This window comes from Papio anubis, chromosome 15 (genome assembly GCF_008728515.1).
Source record: "Papio anubis isolate 15944 chromosome 15, Panubis1.0, whole genome shotgun sequence".
Taxonomy (NCBI): domain Eukaryota; kingdom Metazoa; phylum Chordata; class Mammalia; order Primates; family Cercopithecidae; genus Papio; species Papio anubis.
This window is the reverse complement of record NC_044990.1, coordinates 86971869-86991844: the sequence shown is the minus strand read 5'-3', so window position 1 is coordinate 86991844 and position 19976 is coordinate 86971869. Positions and strand designations below refer to the sequence as shown.

The window sequence follows — 19976 nt, the reverse complement described above, 5'->3', positions numbered from 1 at the left end:
CCTCTATCTCAGCCAAGAACAAGTCTCTGCTTCTAAAGGCCCATCTAGAGAATCCAGGAAAATCTTTCCAGCTTATGATCCTTAGCTTAGTTACAAGGCAAAGTTCTTTATTTAGCCTTGTAATATATTGACAGGTTCTGGGGATTAGGGCATGGACATCATTGGGGGCCACTATTCTGCCTTCCCAGATACCTTAACAATATTCAGTGTCTCAATGACAACTGCATATCAATGAGCGTGGCTTACCTCTCTATTTGCATGAGTTTTCAATCGTCACTGCAATGTTTTGTAGTGTTAAGTGTACAAATATTGCACACTTTGTTAAACATATTACTATCTATGTTATGCTTGTAACACTACTGTAAAAAATTGATAAATTCACTTAATGGTTCTAATTTTTAAGGCTTTTTGGAGATTCTTTGGTATTTTTATTATCCTTTCTCCTTTCCTAACCTTGCCTTTCATTTTCATTTCGTGCATTATTTTACTTGTTAGACTGACAATGGTTTCTTCAATCTGCGGTAGGGTTTGTGTGTTTGCTTTTGTAACATTTTCTGTGGCATTTTTCATTCATGCTGAGCTTTTTGCCCAGGCATTCCAAGAGATCTCCCCAAATAATTATGGCTCTTGCCAGTGTTCTCACTTTAAATTTAATTAGGTTTTCAATAGTATGCCCTATTGCTATATTTCCTACAAGCCCATTCAAAATTAGTGTTTGGTTTTGCACAAATTATTTCAGTAGTACTTATTCATGTTATAGCAGGGTGCTTATATTTAGAAGTTATTTTGATTTCCAAATATATCGTTTGCTAAAGAAAGAGAAGCTATCTTTAAATCTGAAAGATAAAATATATATTGTAGGTTCCCAGGACATTAACATAGTTGCAAGAATCAGTATTGCTTTTTATTAAAGATTCGAGGGATTTTCTTGCCTTTATATCATTTGTCAGAAATGAAGGAAAGAAGAAAGAAAATGAAAGAACAAAAACGTAAAAGATAGAGTAAGGTAGGGAAAAATGTAGATAGGAGGAAAGGAAAGAGAAATTCAGAAAGAAAAGAAAAGAAAAACAATGAAAGCCAAAAATTACTTAAGATTATCTTCGTTTTCCACAAATTTGAAAGAATGGCAATAATGCTAAAGCTTCTATATCTTTGCAAGAACGTCAGAGTATCAGAGAGTCTAATAATAATGTTGCATTACTCAATTCAATTTGCTTTTTCTAGAACTCCAAATAAAATCACGTGCAATCTCCTGACAAACTACTGTTCTCTAAAACTTCAACTGGAAAGCATTTAAGTCATAAAAGTAAATGTTTCCTACAAGAAAATCTTTAACAATAAAACTAACTCCATTTTATTTCAGGCCTGTAAAAATAAACATTCATGTGTGAAATAAGGAAGTTTCTCCTACTTGGGGAATTTCTTTCCTTTCGTAAAGTCAATATTTCCTATGTGCTTCCAATTAGAAATCAGTGAGGCACTTCACAAAACTGAATTAAGCAGGCCAGGGCTCATTCCAATTACTCTACTCCGGAACATCTGTTTTAACCTCACAAAACAGCTTTAGGTAAATTACTTAAAATGTGAGCAGACAGAGTGTGCCCTTCAATCGCAACTCATCTCCAGTATTGAAAGAATTTCATAATCAGCAAAGTTATCAGAGGTTAAGGTGACTACTATTCAGAAAGAGAGAGAGAGTATGTGTGTCTGTATAAAAGGAAACACTAAGTGGCTAACAAAGAAAATGTATTTAAGCTCAAATTTGAATTAATATTAGTTATTGAATATAGACTTTACTTAATCTTCAAATAGTTGTATTTCAGTGTGGCTAAATTTATCAAGATTAATTTCTTGAGAGTCAAAGTATCTCTTTAAAAAGTTAAAATATAGCAATGAGTGTTTGGAGCCAGCACTCATTCCTTCCTAGTTGAGAAGCTAAAAATGATTGATTTAATTTAATAAAGAGGAAATTATAATGTTAAAGTCTCTCAGAAACTCAGCACTTGCATACCCCACTTGAATTATATATACCTAAGTCCAATGGTGCATACTCTACACTGCAATGAGTAAATGTCTCTAACTCTGAGAACCATGTGAACTATTTCAGATATAATATTTTAAAAGTCTAATATGTCACTACTTTTAGTGATTCAACTATGATTTCTATTAACCAAATGGTTCTGCTCTCATACCACAAAATCAATAATATGTCATCACTGCAGTTTTCTATATAATTTTCCTTGTGTTTCTTTTCTGAAACACTCCTCTTTCATTTCCATTCAGCAAACCTCATAATCCTCCTCTGCCTGTGTCCACCCCTCCTCAGTCTCCTTTTATGGAACTTTCCTTTTACACAGTTGTCATAGTTGTATTTGTGCGGCTATAACAGAATATCTGAGACTGGGTAATTTATAATGAACAGAAATTTATTGCTCACAGTTCTGGAGGTTGGGAAGTCTAAGATCAAAGTGCCAGCAGGCCTTAGTCTCTCTTCTTTCAAGATGCCCCATTAAATGTTGCACCCCTCCAGAGAGAAAGATCATTATATCCTCACATGGCGGAAAAGCAGGAGAGAGAAACATTCCTGCAATTTCTTTTTATAGTTGTATTAATCCTTTCATGAAGGTGAAACCCTCATGGCCTAAATATCCCTCATTAGGCCTCACATCCCAATTTTGCTGCACTAGCGATTAACTTTGCAACACACAAATTTTGGGGGGACACATAGCAACCATTAAATACGGTGTTGCTCACAATATATTGCCTTTGGTTGAAATCCCTTTAATTTGTGCATGATTTATTTTAGTAATACATCCCAAATGCAAATTATTTCCAGTGCTAACGAAGTCCTTGCATGTGCCCAGGTTTCTCTTGGAAATCTCCAGGATGATTTCCTGCAAGAAGCAGTCTCAAGGGGTGTGACCACTCATCTACTGTTCACACATTTATTCAGTGATCCATTGATAAAGGCAAGTATGTATTACATTAAGGCATTTATTGATCCTCTCATTAAATAAATAGTAACTTAGCCAGTATTCTGTGTTGGCTCCGTCTGAGATACTACAATATTTTGATAAGCCAAACAAATGTTCCTGCACTCAGTTCTTACAGACTAAAAGGTGATACGGATGAATGAACTGACAACTACAGCAAGTTCTGGTAAGGCTGTGTTTGTGATATGGGATATGCAGGGTGCTTGTACAGGGACAGGAGAGGAACCGTCATATGCAAATTCCTAGCATTAGGAAAGACGGCCAGTGAAGTGACATCTCAACGTAGCTGTGCAAGGTAAAATTTAACAATTTCAGGAAGAGCAAAAATAGGCTATATGTGGTGGTGCATTCTAGAAATGGAGATACATTCAGTATAGCTTTATCCCCAGATATGATGGGGCGAGGCAGAAGAAATAAAATGCGAGACTTAAGCAGGGCCTCTGACACATGGGGACTTATAAATAGTGCTAAGGAGTAAGTATTTTATTTCAACCGCAATGGAAAGGATACTGTGTTGACACAGTGTGATTACGTCTGCCTGTGGAATGATTACTGTAGCCTTGTCATTGAGAGAAGAGTGGGGAAGGGTGATAAAAACCTGCTAGAAGCTGATGGGTTAACCCAGATGTAGAGATGCTAGTGTTCTGGGTGAGGAGAGAGGCAGTGAGGAGGCACAGATTGATCGGTGACGATTATGGCTTAAATATCTCAACACAAGCCGCTGGGTAGAAGTTTGTAGGCTCAGTGTTCCGTTAGGCACGAGAGAGGAGGGAGAAGTAAGAAAATGGCAAAGGACTAGTTTTGTGATGAATAGATGACGAAACAGAAGAGCCACAGACAGGGATGGGAAAGAGAAGATGATGGCTTTTTTTTTTTTTTTTTTAACAAGTGGTGTTAGAGGACAGAAAGAAAGAGACAGCCGCTGGTTATACACAGATGCAGAATTTGGGAGAGGAACAGAGAGGAGGCTTGGGCAGCCATGAGCATGTAGAGAGCACTTGAAGCTGAGGGCATGAGAATATTTCTCAAAGACATGGCAAACATCAACTAGAGCCTAGGATGGCACATGAAGCGTGTCAATACTGCATGGCCAGAGGGGTAGGGGCATAATCAGACTGTTTTCTTCAAAGCAAAGAAGAAATAAACATGCAAAATAATTCGAGCTCTGAATATATCTTAATTTTTATATACTTGGGTAAAAATTGTATTTGAGAATAAAAATGGCTTTTTAAACATTAAGATGTGTGAGTTATGCCATACAAAATACTTTGGGAAACAAAAATATTTAGATTCCAGCATTTGTACAAATATTTTCTTATCTTTGGGTGTAGTATTGCCAATTCTGTTGTAAATACTAAATACAGTAAATATATACAAGACTAGAGTGAAATTTTACTTCACGTACAACTCATGAAAGAGTTGTAAAACCAAAAGACTTATTGCTCACATAATTTATTCAGTTCCCAGTTTTTGACAAGAACAAGCATCTCTTTTGTTTTCCACTGCAAAAGTTAATATATTTATAAAAGGCAGTTTTAAAATATGCATACCATCCCACTATAAATGTAAATAATAACTACAGTTACAGATTGTGAGCTACCTCCTTCTCCATAAAGGTAGTTACATTTATAAGGTCTTTATAAGAGTGAAATTACTGTGAATGTCTCTAAAAATGCCATTAGTCTCTCTAAAATGTTCACATTTCTAAAGCTTTTTGCCCTGAACACAGATACAATATATATTTACAGCAAATTTCTTCAGAGAGAGTTATAAATCTTCCATGCATATAAATTGATATTCACATAAACCTGTTTCTAAAATATAATTTCTAAAGTGCATACTAAATGATATCTTTGCAGGAGAACAATTTTTTAGAATAATTTTAGATGTCATATACTATCTTTCTTGGTGAATTAATTGAGATGCAATTTACTCAAAATCTTCTATTATCATAAATCTCTCAGTAGTTTCATCAGTCTGAGTAAAAGAAGAGTGTCTTGGTTTTGATGTCTTATATTCTAAAACAAAAGCCTCATTTATACTCAGTATTTCCAATTTTGCATCTAATTCTGGGTTGGTTGCCTTTGTCTTCTGGTCACTCTGCTGGACAATGGGCTATCACAGTGGACAACTCAAAGTCTGTTTTTCCGGAGCACGCATTTGAGTGGAGACACTACTTGACTAGGCTTAATGGAACAAAGTAGTAAAGACACATGATTTTCAGACACTTTCCTTAGTACTAAAGTGTATCAGAAGTAAGAAAATTAAAGGCAAGTCTAGCGAAGCAGAGGATAAAGATAATGTGTTTTAAAAACCTGCCTCATCTGCACATTGTAAATGGCCATTTCTGGAAACCATTGAATAAGATATCTGTCTGTACCAATCTAGCCACCATCAGTAGATCAGGACACATGTTGACTGATGATCCATATACACACGAGGCATTCACCTTCATGATTCGCAAAAATCTGCTGAACTAAGTAAAAGTCTCCCCTTTCTATAGATGCTTATCATTCTCAATAATTGGTGGCCCCAAGATTGGGCTCTGTGGAAAAAGAACAGTCAAGGCTTGTTGAGTTCACGGTCAGTGAGTGGTGGGGCTGGTACCCAGCGCTGGCCCTTTCTATTCCAGTGAGAAGGCCATGGAGGCCTCAAAGCAAAGCTGGCATAATGCCTGCGATAGTTTGGATGTTTGTCTGCACCAAATCTCAAGTTGAATCGCAACCCCCAGTGTTGGAAGTGTGACCTGGTGGGGGGCGATTGAGTTATGGGGCAGGTGTCTCATGGCTCAGTGCTGAGTGAGTTCTCGTAAGATCTCGTTAAGTGTGTGGCATCTGTCCCCACCCATGCATACATCCCCCAACTCTCTTTCTGCTCCTGCTTCCACCATGTGATGTGCCTGTTCCTGCTTCGCCTTCTGCCATGAGTCAAAGCTCCCTGAGGCCTGTCCAGAAGCCCAGCAGATACCAGTGCCATGCTTGTACAGCCTGCAGACTGTGAGCCAATGAAACCTCCTTTCTTTATAAATTACCCAGTCTCAGGAATTTATAACAATGCAAAAACTGCCAAATGCGATCCCTTAAATAAGCAGAATCAAATGCATGAGAAAATAGAAGGAAGTATAGGAAACCTTTAAAAAATGAAAGCTAGGGTGTGTGTACATTTTCGGGTCAACTGTTTTGTAGCTGGCTTTGAAACAATGAAGCAGTTGGGAAGTGTTTCTTAATTGACTTATCATGAATAAATGATGAATGTTGGAAACCTAGCTGGCACACTGGAGAGGGGGCAATAAAAACAATCTTAATTCCTTTGCATCTGACAAAGTAAGGAAGGCTTCTGAATCATATTTCTCATGTAAGTTCATGACTGTGTTTCTCTAATTTGAAAGAACAGATTAATAAAAGGTTGGGAAGTTTTTGGAATGTGACAGGTAAAGGCAGGTAGTAACACTGACAGCCACTAATTCTCTCTGCCTTATCATTCGGTGATTCCTGTGTCTTATGACTTTTGAGGGACAGGAATCTCTAGGAAGCTTTCTGAAAGAAGTGGCAATTAGATTGGGCTTATGTTCCCTCTACCACTGACGCATGGCATGTATCATGTGTGGCATATATGTTAATCATTAAAGGATTTTTTATTGTTAAATCTAACTATATAAAAAAACATTTAAAAATCTATCCAGATTTTTTACCACATAATACAAATTTTATCTGGCTGATCTTGTCTCTCAATTCTTACTACATAGTATAGCTTTATTAGAAGCATAATTTCCTGGATAGAAGCTTCCATTTCTGGCAGGGCACGGTGGCTCACGCCTGTGAATGCAACACTTTGGGAGGCCAAGGCAGGTAGATCACCTGAGGTCAGGAGTTCGAGACCAGCCTGGCCAACATGCCAAAACGCTGTCTCCACTAAAAATAGAAAAAATTAGCCAGGTGTGGTGGTGAGTGCCTGTAGTCTCAGCTACTTGGGAGGCTGAGGCACAAGAACTGCTTGAACTCAGGAGGCAGAGGTTGCAGTGAGCTGAGATTGCACCACTGCACTACAGCCTGGGCGAAAGAGTAAGACTCCTTCATTAAAAAAAAAAAAAAGAAGGTTCTATTTCTGCAGAGCAGGATTTCTTAGGGGCCTCTGGAAGGTCTATGCCTAGTTTTCATAGAGGATTCAACCTCTGAAATGGTAGGGATACTTTTTGTGTCTATGCATTTCTGAGAAAAAGGTCAGTAGCTTCATCTGATTGCTTGAGGGATAAAATTTCTGATTCTAATCAGAATTTCGGATTCTAATCAGAATCTAATTCTTTATGCCTTGGTCATTACAGCTTCCAGGAAGTAGAAAATAAGTATCTAGATTCTCCTTATGAGTCAGGAAACATTGATTACCTTTAGGCGCGCTCAACATGTAGAGCCAAAGACTGCAGTAGATACTTTATAATGGAGCAATTGCAGAAACGTATACTCGTTTCCCTGCTTTTCAGGCAGGTTTCATGTGAAAATAATGATACATTAATGTTCTTGTATCATTCTTTACCAAGCTTTACAAGACTTTAAGAAATTAGTATTTTTATTTTTATTTTTTTTTTGAGACGGAGTCTCTTTCTATCGCCCAGGCTGGAGTGCGGTGGCCGGATCTCAGCTCACTGTAAGCTCTGCCTCCCAGGTTCCCACCATTCTCCTGCCTCAGCCTCCCGACTAGCTGGGACTACAGGCGCCCGCCACCTCGCCCGGCTAACTTTTTGTATTTTTAGTAGGGACGGGGTTTCGCCGTGTTAGCCAGGATGGTCTCGATCTCCTGACCTCGTGATCCACCCGTCTCGGCCTCCCAAAGTGCTGGGATTACAGGCATGAGCCACCGTGCCCGGCCAGAAATTAGTATTTTTAGAAGAAGAAACAGCTGTTTTAAAATTCACCAACTTAGATTTTTCTTCCTGCTCCTCCACGTTAATTATGACAATAACCGCAGAACAGCGAGCAACTCAAAAATAACTGGTAGAGGAGACGGCGCCACGGATGGCTCAGAAATTTAAAAGCATCACGATGGAATATTATGAGCAAATATATTGAACCAATGGGAGAGCCTCGAAGAAACTGATACATTCCTAAAAACATACAACCCATCAAGACTCAGTCAAGGAGAAATAAAAAGCTGGAACAGACCAGCAACAAATAAAGAGACTGAATCACCGTAGAAGCACGATTCAGGGATATTTAGTAGACCTTTAAATATATGTATTGAATAAACGGATCTTTTTTTACAGGAGGTGCTGTCAAAACAATGTTCTTTTTTGTTTGAAAGAACTTCCCCATGCAATATGTTTTTTTTCTAAAATATATGAAATGCAATCACTTTCAATTCTTTTGACAGTTACACTGCTGAAGTGTATGATAGATTATTTTACATAATGGATAGTCTCTTAGAGATCTAACTTACTACAAATTTACTAGATGTGATTGTTACCCCAAAGTAATGTTCTGAAATGAACACATTAACTTAAATCTCCATATATGTGTAAAACTAAGTTACTTTTCCTACTATTGCCATGAATAAAATATTAGCTGTAGAAAACACATAATTATTACAGATTCATGAAACTGTAAGCTTATGAAGTCTATATAATATGAAAAACATTTTAACTCCATATTATGACAAATGTTTACAGATTTTGATTATTTCTTCAATGATTTCACTACAATATTCAGATACACAAGGAACATGTTTTTGTGTGCTCTTATATAAGCATTTTCCTTTAACCATAAAATTATTTGTTCAGTAAGAAGATACTATTAAAAGTCAAATTACAATAATGATTAGTACATAATTTAAAATCAAATCAAAATTGAATATGAAATTATTCACTAATTATATAAAATTATTTTTAAAAGAATTCAGAAAATCACTCTACCTGGCCATATTTGGCTGCCAAATGGAGGGGGGTCCAGTACTGATCATCTACTATGTTGAGGTCTCCACCATGTTCCAGGATAAGAGACACCACCTCCTTGTAGCCACTCGCACACGCCATATGTAACTGCAGTGAAGAGACATCTTATTATCCATTTTTTTAAAAGTAGTGGTATTCCTGCAGTTCACTCTAAAGAGAGCTACTTAATTAAATGTTGGATCTAAAATACAGAGACCATAAAAACAAAAGAACATACATGTAATTTTATTTATTTGGTATAAGTGGGTATAATTATCAGTCTTGAAAGGATGCTTATGGGTATTCATTTTCCTTCTGACTCTGATAGTGTGCACTTTTTCAAGTAATTCCCATCCCCCTCCGAGAGTTCCATTTCAATGCAATCTGAATATTTTAAAATACAGAATATAATCATTGAAAAGCTTACCATTTCTTGCCCAAAGGTAAAATATTTGCTGATTAGCTCTATATTCCAGGCATTGAACTCGGTGCTATAGAAAGTCATCCAAAGAATAACTAAAAACAGGAAATGTGATCATTGTGATGCTTCTGTATGTGTAAAAGGCACAGGAACACTAAAAAGGATCAACTAATCCTGGTGGTGGCTTAAAAATGATTGTGTAGTTACCATTGTAACATTCTCCCAGTTTTAGTTTCTTTTGTAATTATATTTTTGAGACAGGGTCTCTCTCTGTCACCTGGGCTGGAGTGCAGTGGTGCAATCATGTCTTACTGCAGCCTTAATCTCCGGGGCTCAAGTGATCCTTCCACCTCACCCTACTAAGTAGCTGGGAATACAGGTGCGTGCCACTAAACCCAGCTAATTTTTGTTTGTTTGTTTGTTTGGTAGAGACTTGTTTTAACCATGTTGTGTGTTACCCAGACTAGTCTTGAACTCCTGGGGTCAAGTAATCCAACTGACTTGGCCTCCCAAAGTGCTGGGGTTACAGGCATGAGCCACCACATCTGGCCCCAGATTAGTTTTTTAATGGAATCTTAAGTTTAGAAATAAGGCCTTTGGAATAATAGTTTGGAGAATTTTTTACATTTTTCAGGTGAGGGAATTCCTGTTTCTAAGGTAGCAGCCTTTATTTCTATATAAACTCTCATCACACTCTAATGAGGTAACTAAGCAACTACATGATTTATTTTATAAACATAAAAATTAGGAAGAAGAAAACTATCAGAAAAGAAAGAAAAAAACCTTAAAAGTAGTAAAATCAATGCCATCTTCTAGGTTTGATAGCATGGAATTTTGTAGCTCTGTTCCATTGTGTTTTTATTACAAAGACAAAATTAAAGTCAAAAAGGCTTATTAAATGTGTACATTTTGATAAAATTTAACAAAAACATTTATTTTTATGCCTTTGGACCTAATCAGGCTCTTCAATCTACAGAGTGTAAATATATGTTTATTTCTTGTAACTCAACTACATTAGAATAAATATATTCATCTAAATTAAGACACTGTTTCACATAGATTTTCCCAGGCTTGCTACATATAGAATTAATCCTATTAATATTCTAGGAAACAGTCCCAAAAATGATATATCCACAAGTATTTTAGAAAATATAATTTTATATACTTGCTATCCTAGAGAATTAATCTATTCATCTGCTTCTAAATTGATTCTACATTATTTGAATAATCAATAAATGATTGGCAGTTACTCTGTGCTATATGCAATAATCTGAATCTCAGAAGAAACTAATTTTTAGCATAAAGCGGAGTCTACAAATGGAATCAAGAATGAATACATTTTCTGGTTAGCAATTGATACTAATGATCCCAAGTTCACAGGGCCAATCCCTGCAAGATTAGATTTGCTTTCCGTAAAGCAAAAATTGGCTCTTACCATTTAGAACTTAGTCCAACCCTGGGCCAGTCATCACAAGCACAGCTGGGAAGGAAGACTAGAAGTCCTAGCTAACTCACTAGAGACTCTATCCAAAGTTTTACTACCAGTAACCTTTGTGGACGCTGGCAAGTTTACTTCTAGGTAATCCCAAAACCAAAATAAACAAACAAAGGAAAACCCTAATTGAATACCTCTACTTAATCACACAAGATAACCAACTTTTCAATTATCATAATACAATAGCAGGAGTTAAGAGCATTGTCTTCAGTCTACTGGCAATCAAATTCTGAATCCATAAGCAAACAGCTAGCCCCCATGGGATATAGTTCCTCATCACTAAGAACAGGTTAGACCTAGAGTTAAAAGATTTGAAAAAAAAACAAAAACAAACAAAAACAAAACACCAAAAATACCTATTTATGAAACGGAACTGATGCTCCTACTACTTGTCCTGACTATGACTGGAGGATACCAGGTGCCCAAACGTAACAGTGTTGATCACTACTGTGTCTCAGAACCTTCCTCTCCTGCTACTTTAAGGGTCTTGTGAGAAACACGGAGATGGTGATCATTTCTGCCGTGAACCAGCAGCAGCGTATTTGCAAACACAGTTCCCACAAAAATTACAATTTGGAAACCACCTATGTAGCTACAAAGCAGGACAGGTGGTTGGAGAGGCTTCTAAAACATTAGGTATAAAGGCTGTGAGTTATTTCTTCTAATCTTTACCATCTGTGATATGATTGTTGCCCTTATTTTGCAGACGGAGAAGCAGTGGTTTAGCGTTTAGGTAACGACCCAAGGAAGAAGCATGGTCACTGAGATCTGAGGCCATGCTCTGCAGCCTCCAGCACTCAGACTTGAAATAGCACAGAAGAGTGGACACGCAGTCACACAGTGAAGTCAAGCCACAAGGATAACACTACCATACTGAGGCTCCTAATACATCTTGCATTCACACCATCATTTTTGTATGTTAATATAATTTTTTTCTTCTTTCTGTAAACCACTTCTATGTCCCTCACCCTTCCACATACTAATTTTATATTAACATTTAGTCTCTGGATGATACACAGTATCTATATGCTTGCCTCAGCTTTCCCATGGCTCTCCATCAGTGTAGGCACAGTTTTGTTTGGTAAATGTGGCATATTGCCTCCTGGTGTGCTTTGCAAAACCATCCCCAAGTCCTAGTGTTTTTCAGCTATGAAAGCACAGGAGAATCCCAGGCTCCACATTTGGGAGACTGAGTCTACTCTAGAAGGGATCTCCTCTAAAACTGCCCCCCAACACACACATCCAGTGTGACATAGGCCTGGGAAAGACAGACAACAGGGTCATTCGGTCATTAGAACATCTCCTCTTTTTATAATCCCATATAAGGGTAAGTTTTCACTGCATCAGGTCAAAGCCCCCAGCACTGTGCCCATTTCCTATTACAGCATCTCAGTCTTTGACAGCCTGTTCAATTACTGATAGTGTTAATCGCTAGAAAACATGCTATACCAATGATTTCTGAAGTTTGAGATTTTCCATTTATTTTCCCAAATAAAAGACAGTTCTGATATTTGAAAAATAGTACCTCAACCCAATATTTATAGAAATTAAAATAAGTAGCATTATCATTGTTTTCAGTGTTGGTTCTCAGCTGAATCAATCGCTCCGGACAGGGTTTAAGGCGGCACAGAGCCAATGTCCACAGATTAAATACCAAGAGGGCCCTGCCTGGGTTTTAAGAGCAACACACACTTGGGCCCTTTCAAGCATGTATTCGAGTAAAATCCAGAAAGGTTTTCCTAACTTTAAATTACTTTGTATTTATTTTTCAGAGTTTAAAATATGTAAAATATAAAAAGACATTAAAGATACTGACAATTGGACTTTCTGGATAAATGCTTCGCTTTTCGGATTCTGGTGATTTCTTTCTATTTGACGATGCAACTCCCTTTATAAAAGCAGGACCCGGCCGGGCGCGGTGGCTCAAGCCTGTAATCCCAGCACTTTGGGAGGCCGAGACGGGTGGATCATGAGGTCAGGAGATCGAGACCATCCTGGCTAACACGGTGAAACCCCGTCTCTACTAAAAAATACAAAAAAAACTAGCTGGGCGAGGTGGCGGCACCTGTAGTCCCAGCTACTTGGGAGGCTGAGGCAGGAGAATGGCGTGAACCCGGGAGGCGGAGCTTGCAGTGAGCTGAGATCCGGCCACTGCACTCCAGCCTGGGCGACAGAGCGAGACTCCGTCTCAAAAAAAAACAAAACAAAACAAAAAAAAAAAAAAGCAGGACCCTCAAACAACTGAATAACAAGAAAACAAATAACCCAATTTAAAAATGGCCCAAGGACTTGAACAGACACTTGTTGAAAGAAGATATACAGTTGGCTAATGGGCTGACGCAAAAATGCTCAGCATTACCCAACATTAGGGAGCTGCAAATTAAAACCACAATGAAATATCACCACATACCTGTTAGGATGGCTATTTTAAAAGATGACAAGTAAGTGTTGGCAAGGACGCAGAGAAAGGGGAATATCTGCGTGTTACTGGTAGAAATGTAAGTTAGTACAGCCATTATGGAAAATGGTATAGATGTTCCTCAAAAAACTAAAAATACAGCTACCTTATGATCCAGAAACCCCACTCCGGGATGTATAACGAATGGAAGTCACTATGTCATAGGGATATTCATACTCCCACGCTCACTGCAGCACTATTCGTAACAGCCAAGTTCGGTGTTCATCAAGTGGTAAATACATAAAAATGTAGTATATATACATAATGGAACACTATTCACCCTTCAAAAAGAAAGAAACCCTGTCATTTGAAACAATGTGGACGAAACTGAAGGCCATTAGGTTAAGTGAAATAAGTCAGGCACAGAAAGACAAATACTGCATGACCTCGCTTCTACATGAAATCTGAATCAGTAAAACTCATAAAAGTAGAGAGAAGAATGATGGTTGCCAGGGACTGGGGGAGGGGAAGAGAGAAAATGAAGAGTGGTTGGTCAAAGGGTGCAAAGTTTCAACTAGACAGGAGAAATATGTTTTGAGATCCACTGCAAAGCAGGATGACTATTGTCAATAAAAAATGTATTATACATTTTAAAATAACTAAGAATACATTTCAAATGTCTCAACAAAAAATGATAAGAAAAGTGGTAGATAGGTTAACTTAGTGTGATTTAACAATTTCACACTGTATACATATATCAAAACACCACATTGTACCCCATAAATGCATATGAGTATTATTTGTCAATTTAAAATAATATTAAATAAAATTAGAATCACTGTGTACCTAGCAATTTATTTTATTCAAATATAGTTAATATTTTCCATGCTGTGGAATGTTTGGATCACTTAAAGGCTAACTTTGATGGAGAGCTCACTGTGTATGAACTAGACAATAAGCTGAGTGATTTACATGCACAGCCTCCTTGGGCCTGGTTATCTTATAATGTGACACTCTTATTATTCCAGCTTAAAAGATGAGAAGATGATAACTCAGAGTTTAAGAAGCCAGCACAAGTCACAGCTTGGAAGTGATGGAGACTTCCAGGATGAGCACCGAGCTGGGTCTATCTGGCCTCTTTATCATGGTGCTGTTGGGCTTCTAAATCCTAGATTTTTAGGAAAGCGTAGTATACAATTATACAGACACATTTCATTGACTGGGCTAATTCCTAATTGTTGGATATTTATGTAATTACCATTTTTATATTGCTTTTAAAAACTATCTTGTTGGTGATTATTATATATGTTCGTAGTGATTTCCTTCTGATACATCCTGATTCTAAAATAATGAGCATTTTTTCAAGTTCCTGGGGCATGTTGCCATGCAGAGTTCTAGAATGTACCAGTCTACCCACAGTCCAGCAGTGTATGAAAGAATCCATTTGCACAGACCCTTAGCTTTTCTGGTCTTCACTATTATTTATTTCTAAAATGATTTCAAATAATTTGCATTTACTTAACTCCCAACAGTGGTCCTCTTGTCATATACATAGGGTAGTTGGATATTTTTCTTTTGTGAATTGATTCTTATTATTACTCATTTCCCAGTGAGAGGTGGTTTTTTGTTGTTGTTGTTGTTAATTTCTACGAACTCCGCATATTTTGAAATTTTGGGAAACCTGTTGCAAATATTACTCTCAGAAAATTACCTGTTGCCTCTTAATTTTGCTTACTCTTTAATGCAAAACATCAATTACAATTTCTGACATAATCAAAGATAACATTCCTGTGTTTTTTCATCATATTTGTACATTGTAATGGTCTTTGCCAGAGGCTTAAGTCTTTTCCACATGTATAACTTGGAAAATATCTGATGTTTTTAAATATCTTACCCTTTTATTTGTGCATCTGATTTTTTACTAATCTGTATGTAAAATGTTAAATATTATTATACATTCCCACTGAATCTGTTCTTACTGAAGCTCTGTGACTCCTGCCACTCTGAAGCTAGAAGATCATGCTGAGGCTAATGCTATATTTTAATAAAAACTATGTTAGGAAGAAATGAAAACTAATCTTGAGGACGATTCAAATACCTCCTAGGTTCAGTCAGGATTGTTGGCCAATAATTTCAGGTCTTCTTCATCCATTGCATCATAACACTAACACAGGACTTTTACTATCTCAGCTTTGACAGAAGTATGAAAATACTATAAATCATATCCCAAAGTGAGACTACATATGTAGATTGGACAATAGTTGCCCTAAAACTTCTCAGATGACTTTTGAACTCTACCTCGAGACTGAGGGCTCAGTAGGTCAGAAATAAAAGACAAAATGAGACAAAGTGTTGAACAATTATTAAAGAGCACTCTTAGTGTGTTAGGAGTCCACTTCCCCTTTCCACTGTGTGTAGATGGTGGTGTCAGGGTGGATGTGAGTACCTCCCAATTTTATGGCAGAGAAAGGCTGTAGAGACCACCCTGAGAAGCTACATATCCTGAGTAGTCTGATGGACATATAATAAACTGGATTTGATTCTTGCAGGCACAAAGTAAATGGCAAGAGATGGGCTGGTTTACCCATGAAGCTGTGGTCATTTCTGGTTCTATTTTAGGTGGTGCCTCATGAAGCAAGCACAGCTTAGCTGAGGGAATCTGGAGTGTCCCCAAATTCCCAAAAGCTGAGTGAGCATAAAGGACCATTTGGAAGAGTGCAATATTGACTTTTAATATTATGATGACTATATTTCAACATAATTTGTTTTCTATGCCCCATTTGTTATTACATTTTAAAAATTATTTTGAAAGGCAATCCATGGGCTACACCCAAGGGTCACTGGGAAGTATGGCACAAAAATTCGACAACTCCTGACTTAAGTTGAGAGTTTTAATTGTAATATGGGATTGGACACTTTAATTTGAGGTTGGTTTATGACATAAAGTGACCACAGAAGTTGTATTCTTTAAAAATGACCATAAAATCAATGGCCGTCTCCAGCTATAAGTAAGGGATGAACCAACATTACTGAAATAAAGGTGACAAAAATAAAATTGCTTGATACTTGCATCTCCTGAATAATTCTTTCCTAACAAAGCAAATAAATAAGCCTCAAGGCCAGATATGATATATCAAATTATGTGCTAACACAGTAAATAATAAAACAACAATGTCTTCATAATATATACGCTAGTTATCACATTAATATTTTCAAAGACTGTATTCTCAAACTGATGAATTCATTTTCATATGCTCTGTAACATGGTGTTTATTAAAATTGTATCATTTTCTGAGGCTCCTATTTACTTTAACAAGAAGATAATGTAAACTAAAAGATCCCTTTTAAAAAGAGATATGTTATGTTTGGTTATTTTGCTGCAATTCTAATAAAGGAGGTAAAGTCAACTCCAAACCTGTCCTATTAGAAGTTTATTCCCATTGAACCTTTTGTTGTTAGTTTCTTCTCTTTTTGCACATAACAATTTAACAGTGTGAAAAATTATGCTTAATTTTGAACCACAGCTGACATTCCAACTCAGGTATGGAAATCAATCTGTGAACAAAAGTGTCTTCTTCTCCTTGTCGCCATAATAGGTAAATACATTATATATCTTACAGAAAAGAAAACACAAGGAAATGACAGTTATTAACATAAACAGACTAACCATTTCAGACATGTGAATCAAACCAAACCACTGGCTGTTAAATGCTGTAATTTTCAAGGGACAGCATTCTAGTCTTTTGTTCACTGTTACTTTCTTGTTAAAAGCTCAAAAATGATGACCACAAGATTTGGTTATTTTAGAACAATTATTTGCAACATTTATGCTCTGTTCAATAAAAACAAGGTCACAAGGAAAGTCAAAATTGAAAATGCTTGAAAATCATAGCAATTTATTGCTCTGTATTGATTGTTTCAATAGCTTCTCTACTGAAGTGTGTATGCTCTTTTATTTAGCAGTGGTTGAAGTATGCATTTTGTTTTTACTTAGCAGTGTTTTTTTAAAAAAATATGAAGTTGTAATATGTTCTACCATACAAAGAAACAAAGGCTCTATTGTGTTTCTATTATGTGTTAGGCATTAATTCATTACATGTAATAAATGAATTATTAAATAACTCACACCAATCAGACTTTTGATTCTACTAGTCCACTGAAACTGTCCTCCAAGAGAAAGTCAATGACCTCCAAGTTACTAAGTCCAATACCCAATTCACATTTCCCATTTAACTGACCCCTCAGCAGTATTTGCTAGTCTATCCTTCTTCCCTCTTCCTCAAACTTTTCACTTGGCTCCCAGGACATTTTGTCCTCTTAGTTTTCCACCTTCCTTAATGCTTGCTCCTTCTCATCTCCTTTCTGGAGCCTCCTCTTCTTCATCTCCATGGCTTGGTCCCAAATTTCTTTCCTTCTGCATATAAGTAGTGACTTCATCCAGTATCAAAACTTTCAATATCACATATATGCTAATATTCTCCAAATTCTTTCTTTCATCTAGAGATCTGAATTCCAGACTCCAATGTCCAACCACAAACCCAACAGCTCCATTAAGATGGCTAAGAGGCACTTTAAACTTAGTATCTCCAGAACTGATGCGATCTTTCCTGCTTTAGGTTTGTGTCTTCTTCAGCCTTATCTCATTTGATGCCATCTCCATCACACTGGTAGTTTAAGCTAAAAATGCTTAGAGTCATTCTAAAGCCTTCACTTTATCTCACACAACACATTTATTAGGAGGTCTAATTGCACTACAATTCTACCCCTGTTGTCTGAGCCACATCACTGATTGCCTAGATTACTGGAAAAGTAATTATCACATTAATATTTTCAAAGACTATATTCTCAAACTGACGAATTCATTTTCATATACTCTGTAACATATTGTTTATTAAAATTGTATCATTTTCTGAGGCTCCTATTTACTTTAACAAGAAGATAATGTAAACTAAAAAATCCCTTTTAAAAAGAGATATGTTATATTTCATTATTTTGCTGCAATTCTAATAAAGGAGGTAAAGTCAACTCCAAACCTGTCCTATTAGAAGTTACTCCTAAACAAACTCTCAGGTTCGCCCCTGTCCTTTTCAGTCAGTTCTTTTAAGTTCTAGGGTACATGTGCACAACGTGCAGGTTTGTTACATATGTATCCATGTGCCATGTTGGTGTGCTGCACCCATTAACTCATCATTTACAGTAGGTATATCTCCTAATACTACCCCTCCCCCCTACCCGCTCCCCACAATAGGACCTGGTGTGTGACGTTCCCCTTCCTGTGTCCAAGTGATCTCATTGTTCAATTCCCACCTATGAGTGAGAACATACGGTGTTTGGTTTTCTGTTCTTGGGAGTTTGCTGAGAATGATGGTTTCCAGCATCATCCATGTCCCTACAAAGGACACAAACTCATCCTTTTTTATGGTTGCATAGTATTCCATGGTGTATATGTGCCACATTTTCTTAATCCAGTCTGTCACTGATGGACATTTGGGTTGATTCCAAGTCTTTGCTATTGTGAATAGTGCCGCAATAAACATATCTGTGCATGTGTCTTTATAGCAGCATGTTCAGTCAGTTCTTAACACAACAGCCAGAGTAGGTGATCCTTTTATAACGGAGCAGGCTCATGCCCCACCTCTCTTCCCATCCCATGCAGAATCATAGCCATGGTCCTCATATGGGCCCATAAAAGCTTGTATGATCTGGTCTCAGCACCTCTCCTTCCTTGCTGACACTGCTTCAGCCATACGGGCTCCTTGCTGTTTCTCAAGCACACCACACTCGCCCCTGACACTGTAGGAGTTTATGGTTTGCCCTTCTCACTCTCAGCCTGAAACACTCTCCCTTCACAGCCCCACTGTGCTCTCTCTTCTTTGAAGTCATTATGGAAAACACCCTTGTTGGTTAGATCTTTCCTATCTATCCATCCAAAATGGCAACAATATGACCAACATGTCCCTGTGTTGTTTTTTCCCTTGCATTTATTGCTAGGATCCTATATATTTAGCTCATTTATAGTGTCTATTACCCATTTTCCCAACTGAAATGTGGATCCATGACAAAATAATTTTGGTCACTATTGTTTTGTTCATAGCATGTGGCCAGTTACATTTCTTCATTAATTCTGAATGCTTTTGCTGTTTGAATGCGTTATTTTTTGAAACACTCTAAATATGCTCTGCTTTCTTTTCTTATGAAAGAGTTACCTTGTTATAGTCTTCTAAAGTTTACAAATTTGTAAATATCAATTTTGGAAGACAAAATTTAGGAAAGCATAATTTAAAAATTTTAGAAGCTGGCCAGGTACAGTGACTCACACCTGTAATCCCAGCACTTTGGGAGGCTGAGGGGGTCATCTCACATGGTCAGGAGATCGAGACAATCCTGGCCAACATGGTGAAACCCTGTCTCTAATAAAAATACAAAAATGTAGCTGGGCATGGTGGCACACGCCTGTAGTCTCAGCTACTCAGGAGGCTGAGGCAGGAGAATCACTTGGACATGAGAATCACTTGAATCTGGGAGGTGGAGGTTGCAGTGAGCCAAGATCATGCCACTGCACTCCACCCTGGGCGACAGAACAAGACTCCGGAAAAAAAAAAAAAAAAAAAGAAGGAAGGAAGGAAGGAAGGAAGGAAGGAAGGAAGGAAGGAAGGAAGGAAGGAAGGAAGGAAGGAAGGAAGGAAGGAAGGAAGGAAAAAGAAAATTTTAGAAGCTTTTACAATTATAACATTTTAAAGTTAGAGTTT

The 19976-nt window shown here is 37.3% G+C and overlaps 1 protein-coding gene across 4 annotated transcripts in view; it reads right to left on the bottom strand.

The window, feature by feature from the left end:
• MYO16 (myosin XVI) overlaps positions 1–19976 on the bottom strand; it is a 574351-nt gene that overhangs the window by 390788 nt on the left and 163587 nt on the right. For all 4 annotated transcript variants that reach the window (XM_021929768.2, XM_021929769.2, XM_003914068.5 and 1 more), the window contains exon 7: positions 8896–9021. In XM_021929768.2, coding sequence (XP_021785460.2) covers positions 8896–9021 — 126 coding nt within the window. The remainder of the gene's footprint in view (positions 1–8895; positions 9022–19976) is intronic.